Below are 19,854 nucleotides of genomic sequence, written 5' to 3'. Positions count from 1 at the left end.
ATTTGAACAATCGGATTTATATCCGTCTCGAAAACGTTTCGGAGGGCATTTAGACCTGGTCTTTTTACCATCGGATCACAGAACATGCATGAAGTGACCAGGTGTAAAAACCCCTAACATGCTACCTCTGGGTACAACTATTAGTAAACATGGTATTTTTCTTCCACTGTTATGCTGATGACCAAAACTATGTTTTTAAAGCCAGATAAGAGACACAAGCTTAACCCTTGTGGACATGTTAAAAATACAACCCTTTAGTTTAAAATACTACCCTTTATTAAAACAGATTCATATTTTTTCACTTTTTTGTATAAATCTGTTAATCAACATCAGTTCTTATCAAAACCATATCAAAGGTGGGGTGCACAAAGTTTGACAGCCAATGTTGATATGTGAAATCACCAAAACAAAGACGCCCCTAACCCAAATGGGTGTCACCCCTGTTTTGATATTTCCCCCACACATACATGCATAACCTAGGCAACTATTATGGCGGAACCTGCTGGGGCAGCTGGCCGAGGGGATACAGTTGAAACAAGATATTTACATAAACTACAGAAAAAAACACAAAAACCTTTATTTCTTTACTGTCATACATTAAATCAGAGTAAACCTTTTCTCTTTTAAATCAATAAATATTAACATATTTTTTTGCAATGGTTAAATGTCAGAATCGAGCGAGGGAGAATTTTTATGTATATTTATTATCACTTTCATCAAAGTCAGTTTACACTAAGTTTATCATGCTTTTAAACAAAAAGATGAAAGGTTTAGCTCCGTTTCATGCAGAAGACGTTCAGTTCTCTCTAGTGCTGGAAAGCTAATCCTATATTAACACGAGTCCTACTTCTTGCCTTACCGTAAGCATTTTTCACTTTTCGTTTTTATCCGCCATGTCAATGTTTCAGTCGCTTTCAGCTAATGTCAGACATGCGCACTGAACACTCTCTCCGCCGCATATTCACAAGACATGCCCCTTTCTGCTCATTGGCTACACGTTTGTTTTGTTTGTCAGCCTGACTTCTGAAGCATTTCTGAAGCATTTCTGAAGGGCAGCCCTGCCAGAGTCCAACGTGCACCGGGAACATGTCTGACTTACTGCCGGCAATGCGGTCCAAACTCCTGCTCCGGTCATATAGGAACCGGACAGCTCTTAACAGAGGGCCCCGGACCCCATACTCCCAGAGCACCCCCCACAGGTCACCACGAGGGGCACAGTTGAAAGCCTTCTCCAGATCCAAAAAACACATGTGAACTGGTTGGGCAAACTCCCATGAACCCTCCAGCAACCTGGCGAGGGTATAGAGATGGTCCAGTGTTCCACGACCGGGGCGAAACCCGCGTTGTTCCTCCTGAATCCGAGGTTCGACTATTGGCCGAATTCTCCTCTCCAGTACCCTGGCATAGACTTTTCCGGGGAGGCTGAGGAGTGTGATCCCCCTATAGTTAGAACACACCCTCCGGTCCCCCTTCTTAAACAGAGGGACCACCACCCCAGTCTGCCAGTCCAGAAGCACTGTCCCCAACCTCCACGCGATGTTGCAGAGGCCTGTCAACCAAGACAGCCCCACAACATCCAGAGACTTGAGGTACTCAGGGCGAATCTCATCCACTCCCGTTGCCTTGCCGCTGAGGAGCTTCTCAACTACCTCAGTGACCTCAGCTTGGGGAATCGACGAGTCCACAACTGAGCCCCCGCCCTCTGCTTCCTCAGTGGAAGACATGTCGGTGGGGTTGAGGAGAACCTCGAAGTATTCCTTCCACTGTCCGAGGATGTCCCCAGTCGAAGTCAGCAGATTCCCACTCCCACTGTAAACAGTGTGGGCAGGGCACTGCTTCCCCCTCCTGAGGCGCCGGACGGTTTGCCAGAATTTCTTCGAGGCCTACCGATAGTCCTTCTCCATGGCCTCACCGAACTCCTCCCAGACCCGAGTTTTTGCCTCCGTAACCACCCAGGCTGAAGCTCGCTTGGCCCTTCGGTACCTATCAGCTTCCTCCGGAGTCCCCCGAGCCAACCAGGCTCGGTAGGACTCCTTCTTCAGCTTGACGGCATCCCTTACTTCCGGGGTCCACCACTGGGTACGGGGATTGCCACCACGACAGGCAGCGGAGACCTTACGGCCACAGCACCGAGTGGCCGCATCGACAATGGAGGTGGAGAACATGGTCCACTCGGACTCAGTGTCTCCAACCTCCCTCGGGATCTGGTTGAAGCTCTGCCGGAGGTGGGAGTTGAAGATCTCTCTGACCGGAGACTCTGTCAAACGTTCCCAGCAGACCCTCACAGTATGTTTGGGTCTGCCAAGTCTGTCCAACTTCCTCCCCCGCCATCGGATCCAACTCACCACCAGGTGGTGATCAGGTGACACTTCCGCCCCTCTCTTTACCCGAGTGTCCAAGACATACGGCCGGAGGTCAGATGAAACAACCACAAAGTCGATCATCGACTTCCGACCTAGGGTGTCCTGGTGCCATGTGTACTGATGGACACCCTTTTGCTTGAACATGGTGTTCGTTATGGACAAACTGTGACTAGCACAGAAGTCCAATAACAGAACATCACTCGCCCCTCCAGGTGTCACTGTCACTGCCCACGTGAGCATTGAAGTCCCCCAGTAGAACGACGGAGTCCCCAGTCGGAGCACTTTCCAGCACCCCTTCCAGACACGCCAAGAAGGTCGGGTACTCTACACTGCCATTTGGCTCGTAAGCACAAATAACCGTGAGAGACCTATCCCCGACCCGAAGGCACAGGGAAATGACCCTCTCGTTCACCGGGGTGAACTCCAACACATGGTTGCTGAACTGGGGGGCTATGAGCAAGCCCACACCAGCCCGCCGCCTCTCACCATGGGCAACTCCAGAGTAGTAGAGAGTCCAGCCTCTCTCAAGGAGTTGGATTCCAGAGCCCAAGCTGTGTGTGGAGGTGAGCCCAACTATATCTAGTCGGTATCTCTCAACCTCTCGCACCAGCTCAGGCTCCTTCCCCCCCAGCGAGGTGACATTCCATGTACCTAGTGCCAGATTCCGTGTCTGGGGATTGGGTCACCAAGGCGCCTGCCTTCGACTGCCACCCAATCCACATTGCACCGACCCCTTACGGTTTCTCCTGCAGGTGGTAGGCCCACAGGAGATAGTATTTTAACTGTTGACCAAAAGGTGGTGCCATTACTCCATTACACAGACCTGTGCAAAATAAGCTTGAATTCATGGAGTAATCAAAGGCATTTGTGTGTGTCTGTGTGTGTTTGTGTGTGGGTGTTTGCTTGTGTGCGCGAAGGGCATGTGTGTGTGCGCAAGTGTGTTGTTCAGGCTTTCCAGAAATCCTGCATGAAACCTGTATAATCACACATGTGAACACACACACTATAGTTTGCTGATATCCTCCATAGAACTCAATATGAAAAGCCTACAAATAACCCTTTTTTTGCACAGGCCTGTGTAATGGGGTAAGAATAAAAATATTACCTCTTTCCAGCTGAGGGAACTACTAACAACCAAGAATGCTTGTTCTTTCATGTCATGGCCATGCAATGAAAGTAATGTGGTTATAATGACAGTCAATAGGGCTGAAAAAGTCAATGGGAGAGAAATAAATAAAATCTGATGCTGCACAAAAACTAACAATGCATAAAAGCCAATGTTATTAGTAATCTTTCACCTATGTTCCCCCCTTACACCCATGAGCGCTCTTCCAGACCAAATTCCTCCCAGTCGAGCAGATATTCTAAGCGCCCCAAAGCCCCCCACCCCACCCCCCGTGTGTGGGGTCGAATAGTTTGTGGACTTGATACAATTCCTTGCCGTCGACTAGCGGTGGAGGGGGTTCTCTCTCAGCTCATCGCCGGGTTTCAGCAGAGAAACATTGAAGGTAGGTGAGATGCGGTAAGTGGCCGGTAGTGTGAGGTGGTATGAGACAGGATTGATCTGCCTGAGTATTCGGAATGGCCCCACGTACCTGGGGCTGAGTTTACGGCAGGGTAGGCGGAGGCGGATGTCGCGGGTTGAAAGCCAAACTCACTGGCCAGGTTGGTACCCGGGATGTTCCCTGCGGTGTCTGTCAGCCTGGGTTTTCTGTGCCCTTATAGCGCTCCGTAACTGTCGATGTGCCACAGCCATCTCCTCGCTCCGGTGAAACCAATCGTCTATGGCTGGCAGATCGGTGGGTGTGTCGGTGGGCATTCCTCGAACACTGCTTTTATGGCCAGTAGCTGGCAGTCTCCCACGTGGTAATTCCATTCTGTTGGGGATCATTTGTGGAAAAAATAGGCACATGGAAACATTTTATTGGTAGATCCCTGTTGCTGGGACAGTATAGCTCCGATTCCCATGTTGGAGGTGTCTACTTCCACTATAAATGGCCGGTTCGGATCAGGATAGTAGAGAATCGGTGCTGAATTGAAGCTTTCCTTTAGCCATCTGAATGCGGAGTGCGCCTCCAGTGACCAAGCGAGGCGGCTGGTGGCTTTTTTGTCATTGAGTTGAGCGGCGCCGCGATCGTGCTGAAGCCACGGATAAAGCGGCGGTAGAAGTTCACAAACCCTAAAAAGCATTGTAGCTCTTTGATGGTTCGTGGTCGAGGTCACTGTAACACTGCCTGCACTTTAGTGTCATCCATGGCGACCCCCTCAGCCGAGATGACGTACCCCAGAAAGGCCGTCATGGTCTGATGAAACTCGGATTTCTCTGCCTTGGCATATAACTGATGCTGTACGAGGCGTTGTAATACCGCCCTCACGTGTTGGATGTGTTCCTCCTTGCTTTCGGAGTAGACGAGAATGTTGTCGATATAGATGAGTACCCAGCGGTCTAGCATGTCTCGAAACACGTTGTTAATGAACGACTGGAAGACCGCTGGACTGTTCAATAGGCCGAACGGAATGACCAAATACTTGTAGTGTAGCGTTTGTGGAGTTGAGCTGGCAGGGTTCCTCTGAGTCCCGGTGGTGTACAGCACATGCATTGCCCCAGCTGATGATGTGCAGCTCGGGCCAGGAAATGACGGGGTTATGGAGCTTGAGCCATGGTAACCCGAGGATGAGGATGTGTCGTGGCGAATGGATGACGTGAAAGGAGAGATGCTCATGATGTTGGTCCCACATCTGTAGGCTGAGATCCCTGGTGAGGCTTGTGATGCGTCCCTCTCTGAGTGGCCGTCCGTCTATTGCCTCCACCGCTAAAGGGGACACACAAGGTATTACCGGAATGTTATGAGTTTGAACAAATTTCCAGGACATGAAATTTCCGGCTGCACCTGAACTGATAAGTGCGTAGGGTTCCACACTCTCTCCTTGAATCTTGATCCGCACGCTGATTTGAGCACAGCTCGGTGATTGTGGGATGACAGAACTTTGACTCACCGGGTTATTTCGTCCTCGTGGTGGTCTGGTGGGGAGGTTGGCAGTCGGTGTCCAGGTTCCCCGCAGTAGGGGCAGAGCCGTTGGCGGAAGCGGCGCTCTGCCTCTTCGGGCGTGAGGTGAGTGTAGTCAATCTGCATCGGCTCGGGGTATTTGGGACATGCAGAACGTGTGACAGCATGTGCAGAGGTGCGTCGGGAACGCATCAGATTATCCAGCTGGATGGAGAGATCCACAAACTCGGACAGGCTCCTTCCCTCATCCCGGCAGGCCGGCTCGGCTTGGAGGTCCAGATTTAAGTCCTTGCAGTAGAGCTATTCGAATCGCCCGGCGGCTCCTTGCAAGCCCTGTAAAGCCACGGCGAGCTTTTGAGTGAACTGGGTGAGGCACGTAAGCTGATGGTGATGGCCGGCAAGCTGCTGGGCCTGACCGGTGAGCTGAGTTGCGAGCTGAGCGACAGCTGCTGGATCTTTGGTTGGCAAGGTCTCCTGTAAGGATGGAGGCATACGGCTGAGGATCCATTAGCAGCAATTTATTTACTGAATACCCAGGCGAAGTTAGACAATAATCAGAACAGGCAAAACACTGATGTCAGAGAATAGGCAAAAATCGGAAACGAGAAACAGGCAGAGGGTCGGGGCAGGCAGCAAACAATCAGAAAGGTCAGAATCAGTAAACAGAGTCAAAACGGGAAAATCAGAACACAGGTAAATGCTCAGAATGACTGTACTAGACAAGTCGAGACCTTGCACTGGTATGAAGTTCAAGTTCAGTTTAAATAGAGAGTGGAGATGAGGAACAGGTGGCGGTGTAATCAGAGTAGGAGATGGTTGATGGGAAGTGTAGTCCGGAAGCGCGCTAATACTCTGGGACGAGTCTCTAGGCTGATGCTCGGGCGGTATTTGTGGTTCGTTGCCTGTGACAACAAGACGCTCCCTGTAACATTTTGCATTGATTATAAAATACACGTGGACAAAATTGTTGGTACCCTTTGGTCTATGAAAGAAAAACTCACAATGATCACAGAAAAAACTTTAATCTGACAAAAGTAATAAATAAAAATTCTATGAATGTTAACCAATGAAAGTCAGACATTGCTTTTCAACCATGCTTAGCTAACCAGGTAGCTGAGCAATCATCCAATCTTTTGTTTGTGTTCAACCTGCTAACTTCAAAGATGCCTTCACCGCACTGCCATGAGCCACATGGGACAGCAGAAATGAGAATTATGTGAAAATGCTGTTTGTTGACTACAGGTCTGCATTTAACACCATAATTCCTTTCATACTTACCTCTAGGTGCAAGGTCCTGGAACTTGTTTCTGTGTTGCTGGAACTACAACTTCCTGTCAGACAGACCAGAGGCAGTACACTTTCAGGACCTGAAGTGGGCAGTTAAAGTAAAGGTGGAATCTGCTTGATCCTGATCAGCAGCAAACTGATATGGAAACAAGTGACCTCTAGTAAACTATATATTTGGATAATCAGAGTTCAAGGCCTGGGTAAATATCTTTCGGGGATTATTGACGAGAAAGTTGAGAACTCCCTGCACTGCAAAGGAATCACGTGTTAAACCAGGCCAGCATGCCACAATGTTTGTGAGGGTCATGTTTTAGTCACATATGATTTGCACATTAATAGAATGCACATGCTTTCTATGCAACATGAGTGCAGTCAATTGCGCCGATTAAATTTGGGAAACCAGACATTGCTGTAAATTACATTTTAATTTCAGCCTGTTCTCGCACAGTGTAGGGGAACCTGATGTATCGACTACCCATATTAAGTATACCATTCAAAACGACAGATATTATGGCACTCAAGAACAGCTGATAATAGATTCCAATAGAATTATTTCATATACAAAAACGAGTTAGACACAAAGTTGAGGATTACTTATAGTTTTTTTATATAAATAATTTACCTGTCTGCCAATTCCCGCTGGAAACAGCTGGTTGCCAAGAACCCCAGAGTGGTGAGGACTTTGGGGTGGGATGTTTTGTTTCCGGCGTGTTGCCCTCTCTAATACTGGACCCAATTCAGCACATAGATCTAAGAGCACAGCTCTAGGGAATCTAAATCGGCTTATCAGCCAGTCATCATCATGGGCCAGGAAATCATCATGGTCCCTGAATACTCGTTCTCTCCTTATTCTGCCATTGGCACAATCCTCCAACAGTGCCAGAAGTGCCATCACGAAGCATTACATACCCGGGTCACCGGAGGATTTATATGTTTCTAGCAATTAGACTGATCATTAACACCTTGACAAAATCACAGAATTAATTTGTGGGCGAAAATTTAAGACGAAAATGTTAAAGTGTTATAGTTATACACATACTTCTTCATGATGGTTTTGTAATGAACACCGTAATAGGACCGATGATGAGTAGCGATTGTGCTTCATGACAGTATTTGCAGACTTTGACATTTTATTATATATGTACATTAAGGAACATATTTCATTTTTACATTGTATTCTCGTTGTGGACAATGTACTGTACGGCAGCGCTGATTATTAGTATTATTTTTTTTTTTTAATACATTTTGAATTATGTTTGGATTTTACTAGATGTATATAGCCTAAAACAATTGGCACAAATAACACTGTTGGATTTAATCTTCATGATAATGTGGATATAACGTATATGGAGTGAAAATTAAATGTCATTAATTCTTATAATCGTTCTTCTCACATGAATTTTCTACAATCTAACTTCAGTTCACGACCTCACCATCTGTGTCGCCAATTCCCTTTGTCTCCAGAATGTGGGTATGCACAGCTCAACGTTTGCTTATAGGTGCGCACATTCTCCCATCAAGTTTGTTTTTTATAGATCACAACCTTTGCATGGGAACTGAATATAACTGATCTGAATTGTATCAAGCACAGCACACACACCCACACCCACACACACAGACCTATACCTATATGGACTGCATTGAGCAGTCGATTGCTGTTTTGCACAATACATTACAATGCCTCATACTGTATTACTGCTGCTACTATATTAAGTGTTCATTCTAGTATTCTAGTATACATATATAGAATATATGTATGTACTCTGATCAGCTATGCTTTTGTGTATTGTCTTTTGTGTATTGTTTTTTGTGTATTGTCTTGCATTGTTTGTTTGCACTGTCATTTGTCCTGCACTGTCTTCTTGTCTTTTGTCTCACCCTCTTTATACCAGGTTGCACAGAGGCACTCTATGTGTCTAGGACTTACTTAAGTCCTTATCTCTGTGTTGTTCTATGTAGCTCCATGTTCCTGGAGAAACATTGTCTCATTTAACCGTCATTTAACTGCATCAGATATACAGTATATAAGGTTGAAATGACAATAAAAGCTTCTTGACTTGACTTGATTGGCTCAGTATAGCGTTCCCCTTACATCCACTCCGATAACTCAGGGACAGGGGATCCATGCTTTAAAGCAAATTACAGAAATTCTTATAAAAAAAAAAATGACATACCATAATTTGGGCATGTTGAACTCTTCTTCTTATAATGTCTATTGCAGTCCAGATTTATTAGCTCGCGGTCCCCACTCTCTCGAATTGTGAAATATGGATCATCTTTTGGATCAAATCTGTACCACAAATGTGGATTTTTGTAGCAGTCTCTCTCTGAGCACTCGCCATACTTCACTTTGATGTAGATTGTTCTGATAATGGTGATGGGTACAAAGTATTTTAGAACTTTTTTTTCATAGCCTCCAACTGTGAACTAAACATACAGGAACAGATAGGAGATGTTAAATATTCACATGCATGAAAAATGATAGAAACAAAAATCTTGAATGTTTTCACACAAAATGTTTGCAATTTTACAATAACTTAAGGAAACATATTGACTGTGTGCATTACTGTATCATATATGTCAGACTTAGGCCATGGCTCCTTAGACTCGATGCAGACGGTCCATTTGTACTGAGTATTATTGTGAATAGTTACGTCTCCTCCCAGGATCCCCATTCTGAAATGAAAGTGCTGACAGCAATAAATAAGAAATAGAACAACGACACCATGCAGCTGCTTTGTGCACACGGAAATGATCATGATGGAACAGTGTTTGGGCCTCTTACTATAAGTGAAGGGAAATTGTAATGCTTCTGCTCACAAATACATTCTTTACTATACAATAATTGTGAACATCCAATTTTGTTATAACAGTTTTGGAACAAATTACATAAGTGTGTGAGTGTCCACAACCTTTTGGCCATACAGTGTATGTACTATTTATATACTGACCTTGTTTCCTTTCTCCTACTTCTTGTGAATCTTCATCTGCCAGTAAGCAAGAAAAAAAGATTATTTATTATGAGCAGGACTTTTACTCTAGAAGCCAAAGGGTAAAACTGACCATTATTAAAGGATTAATGGACAGTGGACATATTTAATCCATCATAAAATAACCATTTTAAAATTTTAGTTGATAAAACTCACTCAGATCACTTCAACATGACTCAAAATAAATATCAGCCAATTGTACTGTTTAATCTTATAATAATTCCTATCCAAAGTCAACATGTCTGTCAACACAATTGCCCCAGTGGGCACATTTAATCCATTATAAAATGTACATTTCAAATTGTTAGTTGATCAAACCAAATCAGTTCACTTTATATTGGTATTCTCCATGCTAATAGAGACCAACTAATATAACTGGGGATTTTTTTAACCTCTTTTTAACCTCCGCCTATATCCATTGTCCAACAAAAAGTGGTACAGCTCCCACATACTTTGACACACAGGGGTGAGCCTCATTTGAAAGAAGAGATTCTCTAGTTTCAGAAACTAGTTTCAGATTGATTCTAGGCCTTACTGGCACAAAGTTACAGGGGTTTGAATGCAGATTTTCCTGTCCGCCTGGGTTGTTTTTCTGATAAACTGATTAATCTTATTTTTCTGGAACATGTTAGGGACAAACCAACAACTGAGAGTCATAGCCACATGTCTTGGCTTTCACAAAAAAAAAAATTCAAGTCAAAAGACCCAAAAATGGATTTTATATGAATATTTTTCTACGGCCCTGGTCGTCGGGTGCAGCGTTTTTGTGTACCTGTTTACTATATAACTTTGAAATAAAAGGCTGCAGGCTCAGTCTGACAAGCCATAAACATGCCTAGACTCTCTCTCTCTATCACTCTGGTGTGAAAACAGGCCTGTAACTTGACACCCTGAGCTGTGAGAGGGACAAAAGGTCAGGGATTACGCAAGAATTCTTCTGCGCATCCAGTTCACGCAGACACAGGCAAAGAATGTAAGGCATGTCATATACCGTTGGAATCGTCTACTTATTGGCTAAACGGCTGTATAGGTCCCGGCCCATTTCATTGCTATTGGAAGGAGTAATTGTCAGCCAAAAGCAGGTTCCCAAAAATTAGGTCATGCCACCATTGGCTTCTCAGCCGTCTATCTCTGCCATACAAGCACCGATTGGCTCAAATGAGGGCTTATTTGATTCGTTAGGACCTGGGCTATAAATGTGACGTAGGCTTTGAATTTTTGAATACCCCAATTAGGAGTTGGAGCGGCAAAACGAGATGATGGAATTACTGAATTAGCTGGACGACTGGCTCATTTTGGCCCATTCGGAGGCTATGGCAGCCAGTCATCGAAATGCTGTGCATGCCCACATGAGGCCCTTAGCCCTCAGGCTTAACCCGGGAAACTGTGTGCTTTCTCCATCTCTGAGAACCACCTTTCTGGGGTGGTTTGGGACTCAACCACAATGCGGGCACATCTGTCTCCCACTTGGGTGGCCTCCATCTTGTCGGCGGTGGAAGCTATTCGGCTAGGCCGCGGTCTCTCTGTCGCTGAGGCACAGAGGGTGCTTGGCCTCATGTCAGCAGCAACCAACGTTATCCCTTTGGGTCTGCTTCACATGAGTCCATTCCAGCTCTGGCTCAAGGGGGCAGGCTTTCATCCTCGCAGGCATCCCCTCAGGGTTATACGGGTTACGCACCGTGGGCTTCGTACCCTTCTTATGTGGAAAAGACCCCGGTTCTTGGCCTTGGGTCCCATTCTAGGGGCGTGTCACCGTCACAGGACTCTTTCGAGAGATGCCTCGCTCTCGGGCTGGGGCGCAGCCTTAGATGGCTGCCCGGCCCAGGGTCTATGGGAGGGCCCCTGTCTCTCATGGCACATAAATTGCCTGGAGATGAGGGCTGTGTTTCTAGTGTTGAAACACTTTCTCCCATACCTCAAGGGTTGCTATGTCCTAGTGTGGATGGACAGCACCGCGGTGGTGTCCTATATCAATCATCAGGGTGGTCTGCGTTCACCCCCCCCCGTTCAGGTTGGTGTGGCAGATTCTGCTCTGGGCAGAGACCAGGTTTCTTTTGCTGAGAGCGGTTTTTATCCCAGGGCGTGTAAATCGGGAGGCAGACTTCCTGTCGAGGCAGGTGCTGAGGCCCGGGGAGTGCCGTCTTCACCCCCACGTGGTGGAGGGAATCTGGCAGATTTTATGAGATTCTTCACTGATAAAATCGAAAGTATCAGGAATAAAATAGGTGACGCTCAACATGTGAGAGCAACCAATGACACAATCTCACCTCAGGCTTTACACAGTTTTACAGGAAGAGTTAGATAAACTTATTACTACAGCTAAATCAGCAACATGTTCACTAGACCCCAACCCAACTAAACTACTGAAAGAAGTGTTACATAAAGCTGGTCAGCCTCTTCTTAATATCATTAACTCCTCGTTATTTTTAGGTTACGTCCCGAAGTCTTTTAAGTTGGCAGTTATTAGGCCACTCATCAAAAAACCTAACTTAGATTTTAGTGGAAATTTTTACTTTAGAGAAGAACACATGAATCTGTCCTTCTAGGCTTCTGTATTTCCCATGGCTGGTAGTTATTGTGACTAGAGATTTCAGTTGTTTCTTCCTAAAACTGCCTTTAATCAGACCTTTCCCATGAGACCTTTTTTGTTCCCGTGGGATTAGCTTGGTCAGAAGATGAACAGGCGATGCGTCTAAGCCAATGGTGGATGATGTTTTGGTTTTACATGTCCTGTTTAATTTTATTCCTGTCTATAAAATGCTGGTGTTATCAATAATGGAGGCCCTTCCTCTCTGATTTTACACGTAGAGTGTTGGGTCCTTCTGCAAAGCTGAACACAATAAACCGTGAAAACCTTTATACTCTTGCCCGTGCCTGTTGGTGTGATATTTTTATGCTTTAATTCTCTCGAACCTCAAAACTTCCACAACAGATCCTAACGAACTATCAAATTACAGACCTATCTCACACCTTCCGTTTATGTCTAAAATACTAGAAAAGGTTGTGTCCGTTCAACTGAGCTCCTTCTTACAGGAGAGCAACATCCTTGAAGAGTTTCAGTCAGGTTTCAGGCCCCATCATAGCACAGAAACTGCACTTGTTAAAGTTACAAACGACTTGTTCTTAGCTTCGGACCAAGACTGTATGTCACTATTAGTTCTACTTGACCTTAGTGCTGCATTTGACACTATAGACCACAACATTCTTCTAGATCGCTTACAAAATTACACAGGTATTCATGGTCAGGCTTTAAGTTGGTTTAGATCCTACCTGTCAGAGCGATACCATTTTGTAGAATTAAATGGTGAATCCTCCAGTTTATTACCAGTTAATTATGGGGTCCCTCAAGGATCAGTTCTATGACCTCTGCTTTTCTCTATATACATGCTTCCATTAGGGAACATTATTAGAAGACATGGGATTAGTTTCCATTGTTATGCTGATGACACACAGTTATATATCTCATCAAAACCAGATGAAATAGCCACAGTGTCCAAATTAACTCAATGCCTTAGAGAGATAAAAGACTGGATGAGCTGCAACTTTCTATTGTTAAACTCCAATAAGACAGAAATACTACTCATAGGTCCAAAAACCAGTGCACAGAAACTCTCACAACTTAACTCCCATTTAGAGGGATGTACTGTTACTAGTAGCTCGACAGTGAAAGACCTCGGTGTTATATTAGACAGCAACTTGTCTTTTAAAAATCATATCGCTCATACTACCAAAACAGCCTTCTTCCACCTTAGAAATATTGCCAAGCTGAGAAACATCCTGTCTGTATCTGATGCTGAGAAGCTAGTTCACGCATTCATGACCTCTAGACTGGACTATTGTAATGCATTACTAGGTGGTTGTCCTGCATCTTTAATAAATAGGTTACAGTTAGTCCAAAATGCAGCTGCCAGAGTTCTCACTAGGACAAGAAAGTATGAGCATATAACCCCAATTTTATCATCTCTACACTGTTAAGTTTAGAATTGACTACAAACTGCTGCTACTTACGTACAAGGCTCTTAATGGTTTAGCTCCCATGTATCTAACTAGTCTTCTAACACGTTACAATCCTTCACGCTCTCTGAGATCACAAAACTCAGGACTTTTGGTAGTTCCCAGAATATCTAAGTCTACTAAAGGTGGTAGAGCGTTTTCTTATTTAGCTCCCAAACTTTGGAATAGTCTTCCTGATAGTATTCGGGGCTCAGACACATTTTCCCAGTTTAAATGTAGATTAAAAACTCATCTCTTTAGTCAGGCGTACACATAATACATCCCACAATATCATGCACTACTACATCATACCTGCATATTTTTATGAACAGCGCATATGTTAATCCCTTTCCACTGCTTCTCTCTTTGTACCTATCCCGAGGCATCCAGACACTGTACCAGCTCCCAACGTCCTCTGTGGGACAAAGCCTTTGGACGTCCACTGAGCCGAGGCCGACTCTAAGAATCCTGAGACATCCCCAGTTGACTCTGTGATACTAAGGAGATCCGAAGTCCATGATCCTTACACCAATACAACATTTAACTAACTGTATATTACAATCACACCCCCAGTGTCGCCCATATGAGGATGGGTTCCCCCTTGAGTCCGGTTCCTCTCAAGGTTTCTTCCTTTACCAATTTAAGGGAGTTTTCCTTGCCACTGCTGCCTGAGTCACCTCAGACTTGCTCATAGGGGAATAAATACATACACATTGTGAAATATATATATCTAATAATAATCTAGAATTTTTATTCTGTTAATTCTTATTTCTTTTATTATTCGTTATTTCCTTTATCATTAATTATGTTTACCTTCTGCTCTATGTTTATGTTCTGTAAAGCTGCTTTGAGACAATGTCTATTGTAAAAATCGCTATACAAATAAACTTGAATTGAATTGAATTGAATTTTCTTTGGGTAGGCACCTTTTGGTCTCTCGCTTCCTGCGTGGTGTCAGGTGGCTGAGGCTTTCCCCTAGACCACGCCTTCCTTCCTGGGACCTCTCTGTGGTCCTGGAGGGGCTGCTGGAAGCCCCCTTTGAGCCCTTGGAGTCAGCCTCTGAGAAGTTTCTGACCCTGACGTTGGCTCTGCTTCTTGCCTTGGCCTCTCTCAGGAGAGTCAGGGATTTGCAGGCTTTGTCGATCACCCCCGCCTGCCTAGAATTTGCCCCCGGCATGTCCAAGGCGATTCTGCACCGCAGGCCAGGATATGTCCCTAAGGTGCCCAGGATGGCGGGTTGTCCAATCATCCTGCAGGCCTACTGTCCCCCACCCCATTAGTCTGTGGAGAGGCTGCATTTGCTTTGCCCGGTAAGGGCCCTGAGGACTTATGTCCACCGCTCTAGCTCGTGGCGTAACTCCTCCGCCCTTTTTGTCTGTTTTGGGGGCCGGAATAGGGGTAATCCAGTTTCCAAACAGCGCCTGGCGCACTGGGTGGTGGAGGCCATTACTCAGGCCTATGAGGTGCACGGGCATGCCTCACCTCTTGGCATCAGGGCCCACTCCACTAGGGGTATTGCCTCATCCAGTGCCTTGGCCAGGGGTGTCCCCATTGAAGATATTTGTGCTGCGGCAGGATGGTCCTCTCCGCACGCCTTTATCAGATTCTATGACCTGGACTTGGACCCCATTCCAAAGTCCCAGGTACTGCGGGGCCTATGATGTGCTGTTCCCAGTCTGCTTGTGCTCTCTCAAGGCCTATGGCGCAGTCATCGACCGGTGTGTGGCGGCGGGGGTATTGGCGTTCCCATAGCGTCAGCATTGACGCAGCCTCGAGTTCCCTCGAAAGGGAACTACACCAGGTTACGTATGTAACCCGGTTCCCTGAGAAGGGAACGAGATGCTGCGTTGCTGGCCACGCCCTGGGCATCCGTTAGCGCTTCCTTCAGACAAAGAGAGCTGGAGCAGCATGATGTAGATGCCCTTATATGGACTTACTGGCAAGTAATTACTCCGTCACGTGTCCTTTCTGAGCCATTAAATGGTGTGTGTGCACACAGAGCTTCAGACACAACTTCCTCAAAGAAGCATTCCCATATCGTCAGCACTGACGCAGCCTCTCGTTCCCTTCTCAGGGAACCGGGTTGCATACATAACCCGGTGTAGTTTTAAATGTACCGTACTAATGTGTTTCTAGATACAACATGCATTGGTCTAGAGCAGGGGTTTCAAACTTTTTGGTCTGGGGGCCGCATACAGCTTAATCTGATCTCAAGTTGGCCAGTAAACTCATAGCAAAATTACATAGAACTAACAATAAGTCCATTTTTTTCTTTGTATTAGTGCAAAGAAGAAGTAAATTATAAAAATCTTTATATCAAATGAATTGTCCTTTTACAAAAATATATTATGAACAACCTAAGTAGTATGTGCAATTTCAACAACACTTTTACCCCGTTTAATATTTATTTAAGTGCATTATGCATAAAAACAGAACACAATTTACAAAGAAAATCTGTAAAAATTGTTAATTTCTACGTATGTATGTTTTTTAACCCCTTTATGCGTCGGCCCCCTTTTGCAGGTTTTTCGCCTACATGACCTACCCAACAAAAAGTGGTACAACTCCCACTTTGACACACAGGGGTGAGTCTGGTCTCATTGGAAAGAAGAGATTCAGAAACTAGTTTCAGATTGATTCTAGGCCTTACTGGCACAAAGTTACAGAGGCTAGAATGGAAGGTTTTCATTTCCGCCTGGGTTGTTTACCTGATAAACTGATTAATCTTATTTTTCTGGAACATGTTAGGGACCAAATAACAACTGAGAGTCATAGCCACATGTCTTGGCTTTCACCAAAAAAAATTTCAAGTCAAAAGACCCAAAAATGGCTTCAATAAAAATATTTTTCTACGGACATGGTCGTCTGGTGCAGCGTTTTTGTGTACGCGACCAAAGCGTTTTGGGATTAAAAGGCTTACAGATTTCAGTTCCTTGGACCTGTGTGGATTTTTGTGGATTATTTGTTTTGGAATATATTACCCCATTGAAGAAAGGGACGCGTCTAAAGGTAAGGGAAAAACCGGTCTAGCGCCACCTAGGTCAGTTTTGTCCAAAATTTTTTTCTAATAGTATGAAGGCTGTGAATCATATTATGCTTTGTGTGTGGGCTTAAAAAAATATTGAGAGTGTAAACTTTTGTTTTTAGAGGATTTGATGCTTTAAAGATGAAATGAAGCTTGTTTCTGGGTCATCCCCTAGTGGTCACTTTGACTTCCGTGTTGTGCACGGCATGGCGACCCGTAAGTTAAAGTAAAGAAATTTATTCTATAAATTTGCACCTGAAACTTTCTTTTAGCCTGCACAAGTGCATCAATATCAGGCATAATGTCTTGATTAGCAACCAATTTTAGAACCTCATTTAAAGGTGGGGTCTCCGATATTTGAGAAATGCTTCAGAAAATGAGTCGGAATGACAAACTAAACAAAAATCAAAACTAATGTGTAGCCAATGAGCAGAAAGGGGCGTGTCTTGTCAATATGGGCAGAGAGAGTGTTCAGTGTGCATGTTTGACATTAGCAGAAAGCGGTTTTAACATTGATATGGAGAATAAAAACAAACAAACAAAGCAAAGAAAGGCTTACGATAAGGCAAGAAGTAGGACATGTTAATATAGGATCAGCTTTCCAGCGCTGGAGAGAACTGAAGGAGCAGGAAGTTGGCCACATATTCACAGATTGGAGTTTCCCGAGTCAATAACTCCTGAGCTAAACGCTGTTAGTAGCAAAACGCGGTTGTAGCTGCCTCTCTACATTACTACAATAGAAAAGAGCTGTTATTTGTTTAGTAACAGTGTTTAGCTCAGGAGTTATTGACAAAAAAGCCGCTCAGACCCTGAAGCTCGGTATTACAATCTGCAGATTTATCCCCCGGGATGGACTGAACTCCCTGGTGTGGCGGTGGTGTGGAACTCTCTAGTATGTTTGACACCCCTGGTCTAGAGGCTGACCATGTGAGGATCCTGAGACATCTAGAGATGTTCCAGCTCCAGTTGGATTCGGAGTCATGAAGTATTCAGACATTCTAAGATCAGATAAAAACTCCTCATCAATTCAACATTTATCAGACTGTATATTTATAATCACACCCACGGTGTCACCCAGATGAGGATGAGGTTCCCCTGGTTCCTCTCAACGTTTCTTCCTTTACCATCTAAGGGAGTTTTTCCTCCCCACAGTCACCTGAGTCACCTCAGACTCATTAGGGATTAATACAAACACATTTAAATATATCTAATATTAATCTAGAACACTGTATTATATTATTCTCTATAATAATATTTTGTTGTTATGTTTGTGTTCTGTAAAGCTGCTTAGAGACAAAGTCTATTGTTAAAATGACTATAGAAATAAACTTAAATTCAATTGAGATCAAATCTGCACACTAAATGAATGTTTCTGTATTAAAAATTGTGTGAACTACTTACTGGTCCTCAGTCTGAACAACATGCATTGTGTGAGATACATGAGGAAGAATCGTAACGTTTCACTTTTGCTTTTTATTATTATAAATAAAGCTCTTTTACTTACAGAATTCACTGCAGCATCACGTCTGTCTCCCACAGAGAGCCCGATTATTAAAACGTCTTTAACCTCTCAAGCTGTCTTCTCCTTATGCTGTCGAGGGTTGACTGAGGACACTTTTTATCACTCTTCAAAACTTTTGCAACTTTAAGTGCAAGCAGAGCCCACATGCAGCAGGAGAAAAAGTTTCTCTACCCTATCAGTGACTGTGTACCACTTTTAACCATTCATCTGATTTATCTAAAATAAACTATAAGTCTGCAGGCATTTGTAATAAGTAAAACCCACCACACCCCAGCTTCCTTTTCCTCCATTTCCTCTTTATAAAAAAACACCCATGTTTCGAGAAACAATGCTGTGTTTTATCAGATACAGAAACATTACAAGTCTCAGCCCAGACGTCTATAGATTCATCCTAGCCGGAATTTTGGTGCATTTTTGTTGTTGTGTGTATTTATCAAGCAAAAATTACAAATAAACAATCTGTAATTAACACAACAATGCAATTTTACATTATTATTAATTTTAATTTTACATTATTATTAATTTAGCAATATTATTAATTCAGCAATACCTCACTGCAAAATAACATTAATATACTGAAGGGGTAACATTGGTATAGTGTAGTGTAGGGGTAACATTAGTATACTGTAGGGGTAACATTAATATACTGTAGGGGTAACATAAATATACTGTAGGGGTAGCATTAATATACTGTAGGGGTAACATTAGTACTGTGTACCGTAGCTGATCAGGATCACGCTGCGTATGGCATCCACAGTGCTTAGATCCTCAGTGTTTTCTCTGTTTTTGTTAGTTTTTCCTGCACTTTGTCAAGAAAATCTGATCAGTTTCACCAGGGATGAACTGCTGAACATTCAGCAGTACACACCTCAAGACCTTCTACCGGTTTTTGATTATTCCAAAGTTTTGCTGAATCTTGTATTTGGAGGAGCGGCTGCTCTGTTTACCCACTTCAGGACGTGCAGATGGGGGAAGCGCGCAAGCGGCTCATGAAACTCAGACAGTGCGTTTTAAGAACACCGCTGCCTAGCATCGATCTGGCGACTCTCCGCTCTCTATCAAACAAAACGAACGAACTCCTTCTGCTCACCCAGACAAATAAGGATTTTTCAAACTCTGCTGCTCTCTGCTTCACAGAAACCTGGCTGAACAACTTCATTCCAGACAGCGTATTAAGTCTGCCGGCCTTTCAGCTCTTTATAGCAGATCGCGACGCAGAATCAACAGGGAAATTGCGCGGCGGCAGGACGTATTTTTACATCAATGAAAGGTGGTGTTCTGATGTAACTGTTTTAAAGATGTGCTGTACAGATCTTGAAACATTCTTCATTAACTGCAAACCGTTCTATTCGCCGTAGGAGTTTTACTCGTTCATTCTGGTGAGTGTTTACATCCCTCCGCAAGCTCACGTGAGCTCGGCCTTACAGACATTCACTGATGTTCACTGAGTTAGCAACAACACCCGGACTCTGTATTAATAATTCTCGGGGACTTTAATAAAGTGAGTCTCTCACGCGAATTGCCTAAATACAGACAGCATGTTACATGTCCCACCAGAGACAGTAACACAATGGATCACTGTTACACTACAATAAAGGATGCATATCACTCTGTCCCACGGGCAGCTCTGGGACTCTCTGATCACTGTATAGTTCATGTGATACCG

General features: G+C 44.2%; 2 protein-coding genes across 3 annotated transcripts in view; both read right to left on the bottom strand.

Moving 5' to 3' along the window:
* The window catches only part of LOC113663549, a 31,486-nt gene extending 13,099 nt beyond the window's left edge, over positions 1 to 18,387 (bottom strand). For both annotated transcript variants that reach the window (XM_027178887.2, XM_047813331.1), the window contains exons 1-4: positions 18,171 to 18,387; positions 9,610 to 9,645; positions 9,226 to 9,334; positions 8,833 to 9,085 (exon numbers count right to left, since the gene is read on the bottom strand). In XM_027178887.2, the coding sequence (XP_027034688.2) occupies positions 8,833 to 9,085; positions 9,226 to 9,333 (361 nt within the window). In that variant the 5' untranslated portion in view covers position 9,334; positions 9,610 to 9,645; positions 18,171 to 18,387. The remainder of the gene's footprint in view (positions 1 to 8,832; positions 9,086 to 9,225; positions 9,335 to 9,609; positions 9,646 to 18,170) is intronic.
* LOC125138419 (butyrophilin subfamily 1 member A1-like) overlaps positions 1 to 19,854 on the bottom strand; it is a 262,663-nt gene that overhangs the window by 235,022 nt on the left and 7,787 nt on the right. The gene's annotated exons all lie outside the window — the stretch shown is intronic.

Source organism: Tachysurus fulvidraco, chromosome 1 (genome assembly GCF_022655615.1).
Source record: "Tachysurus fulvidraco isolate hzauxx_2018 chromosome 1, HZAU_PFXX_2.0, whole genome shotgun sequence".
NCBI classification, from domain to species: domain Eukaryota; kingdom Metazoa; phylum Chordata; class Actinopteri; order Siluriformes; family Bagridae; genus Tachysurus; species Tachysurus fulvidraco.
The sequence above is the reverse complement of the archived record's forward strand: the minus strand, read 5'-3'. Positions and strand labels throughout refer to the sequence as shown.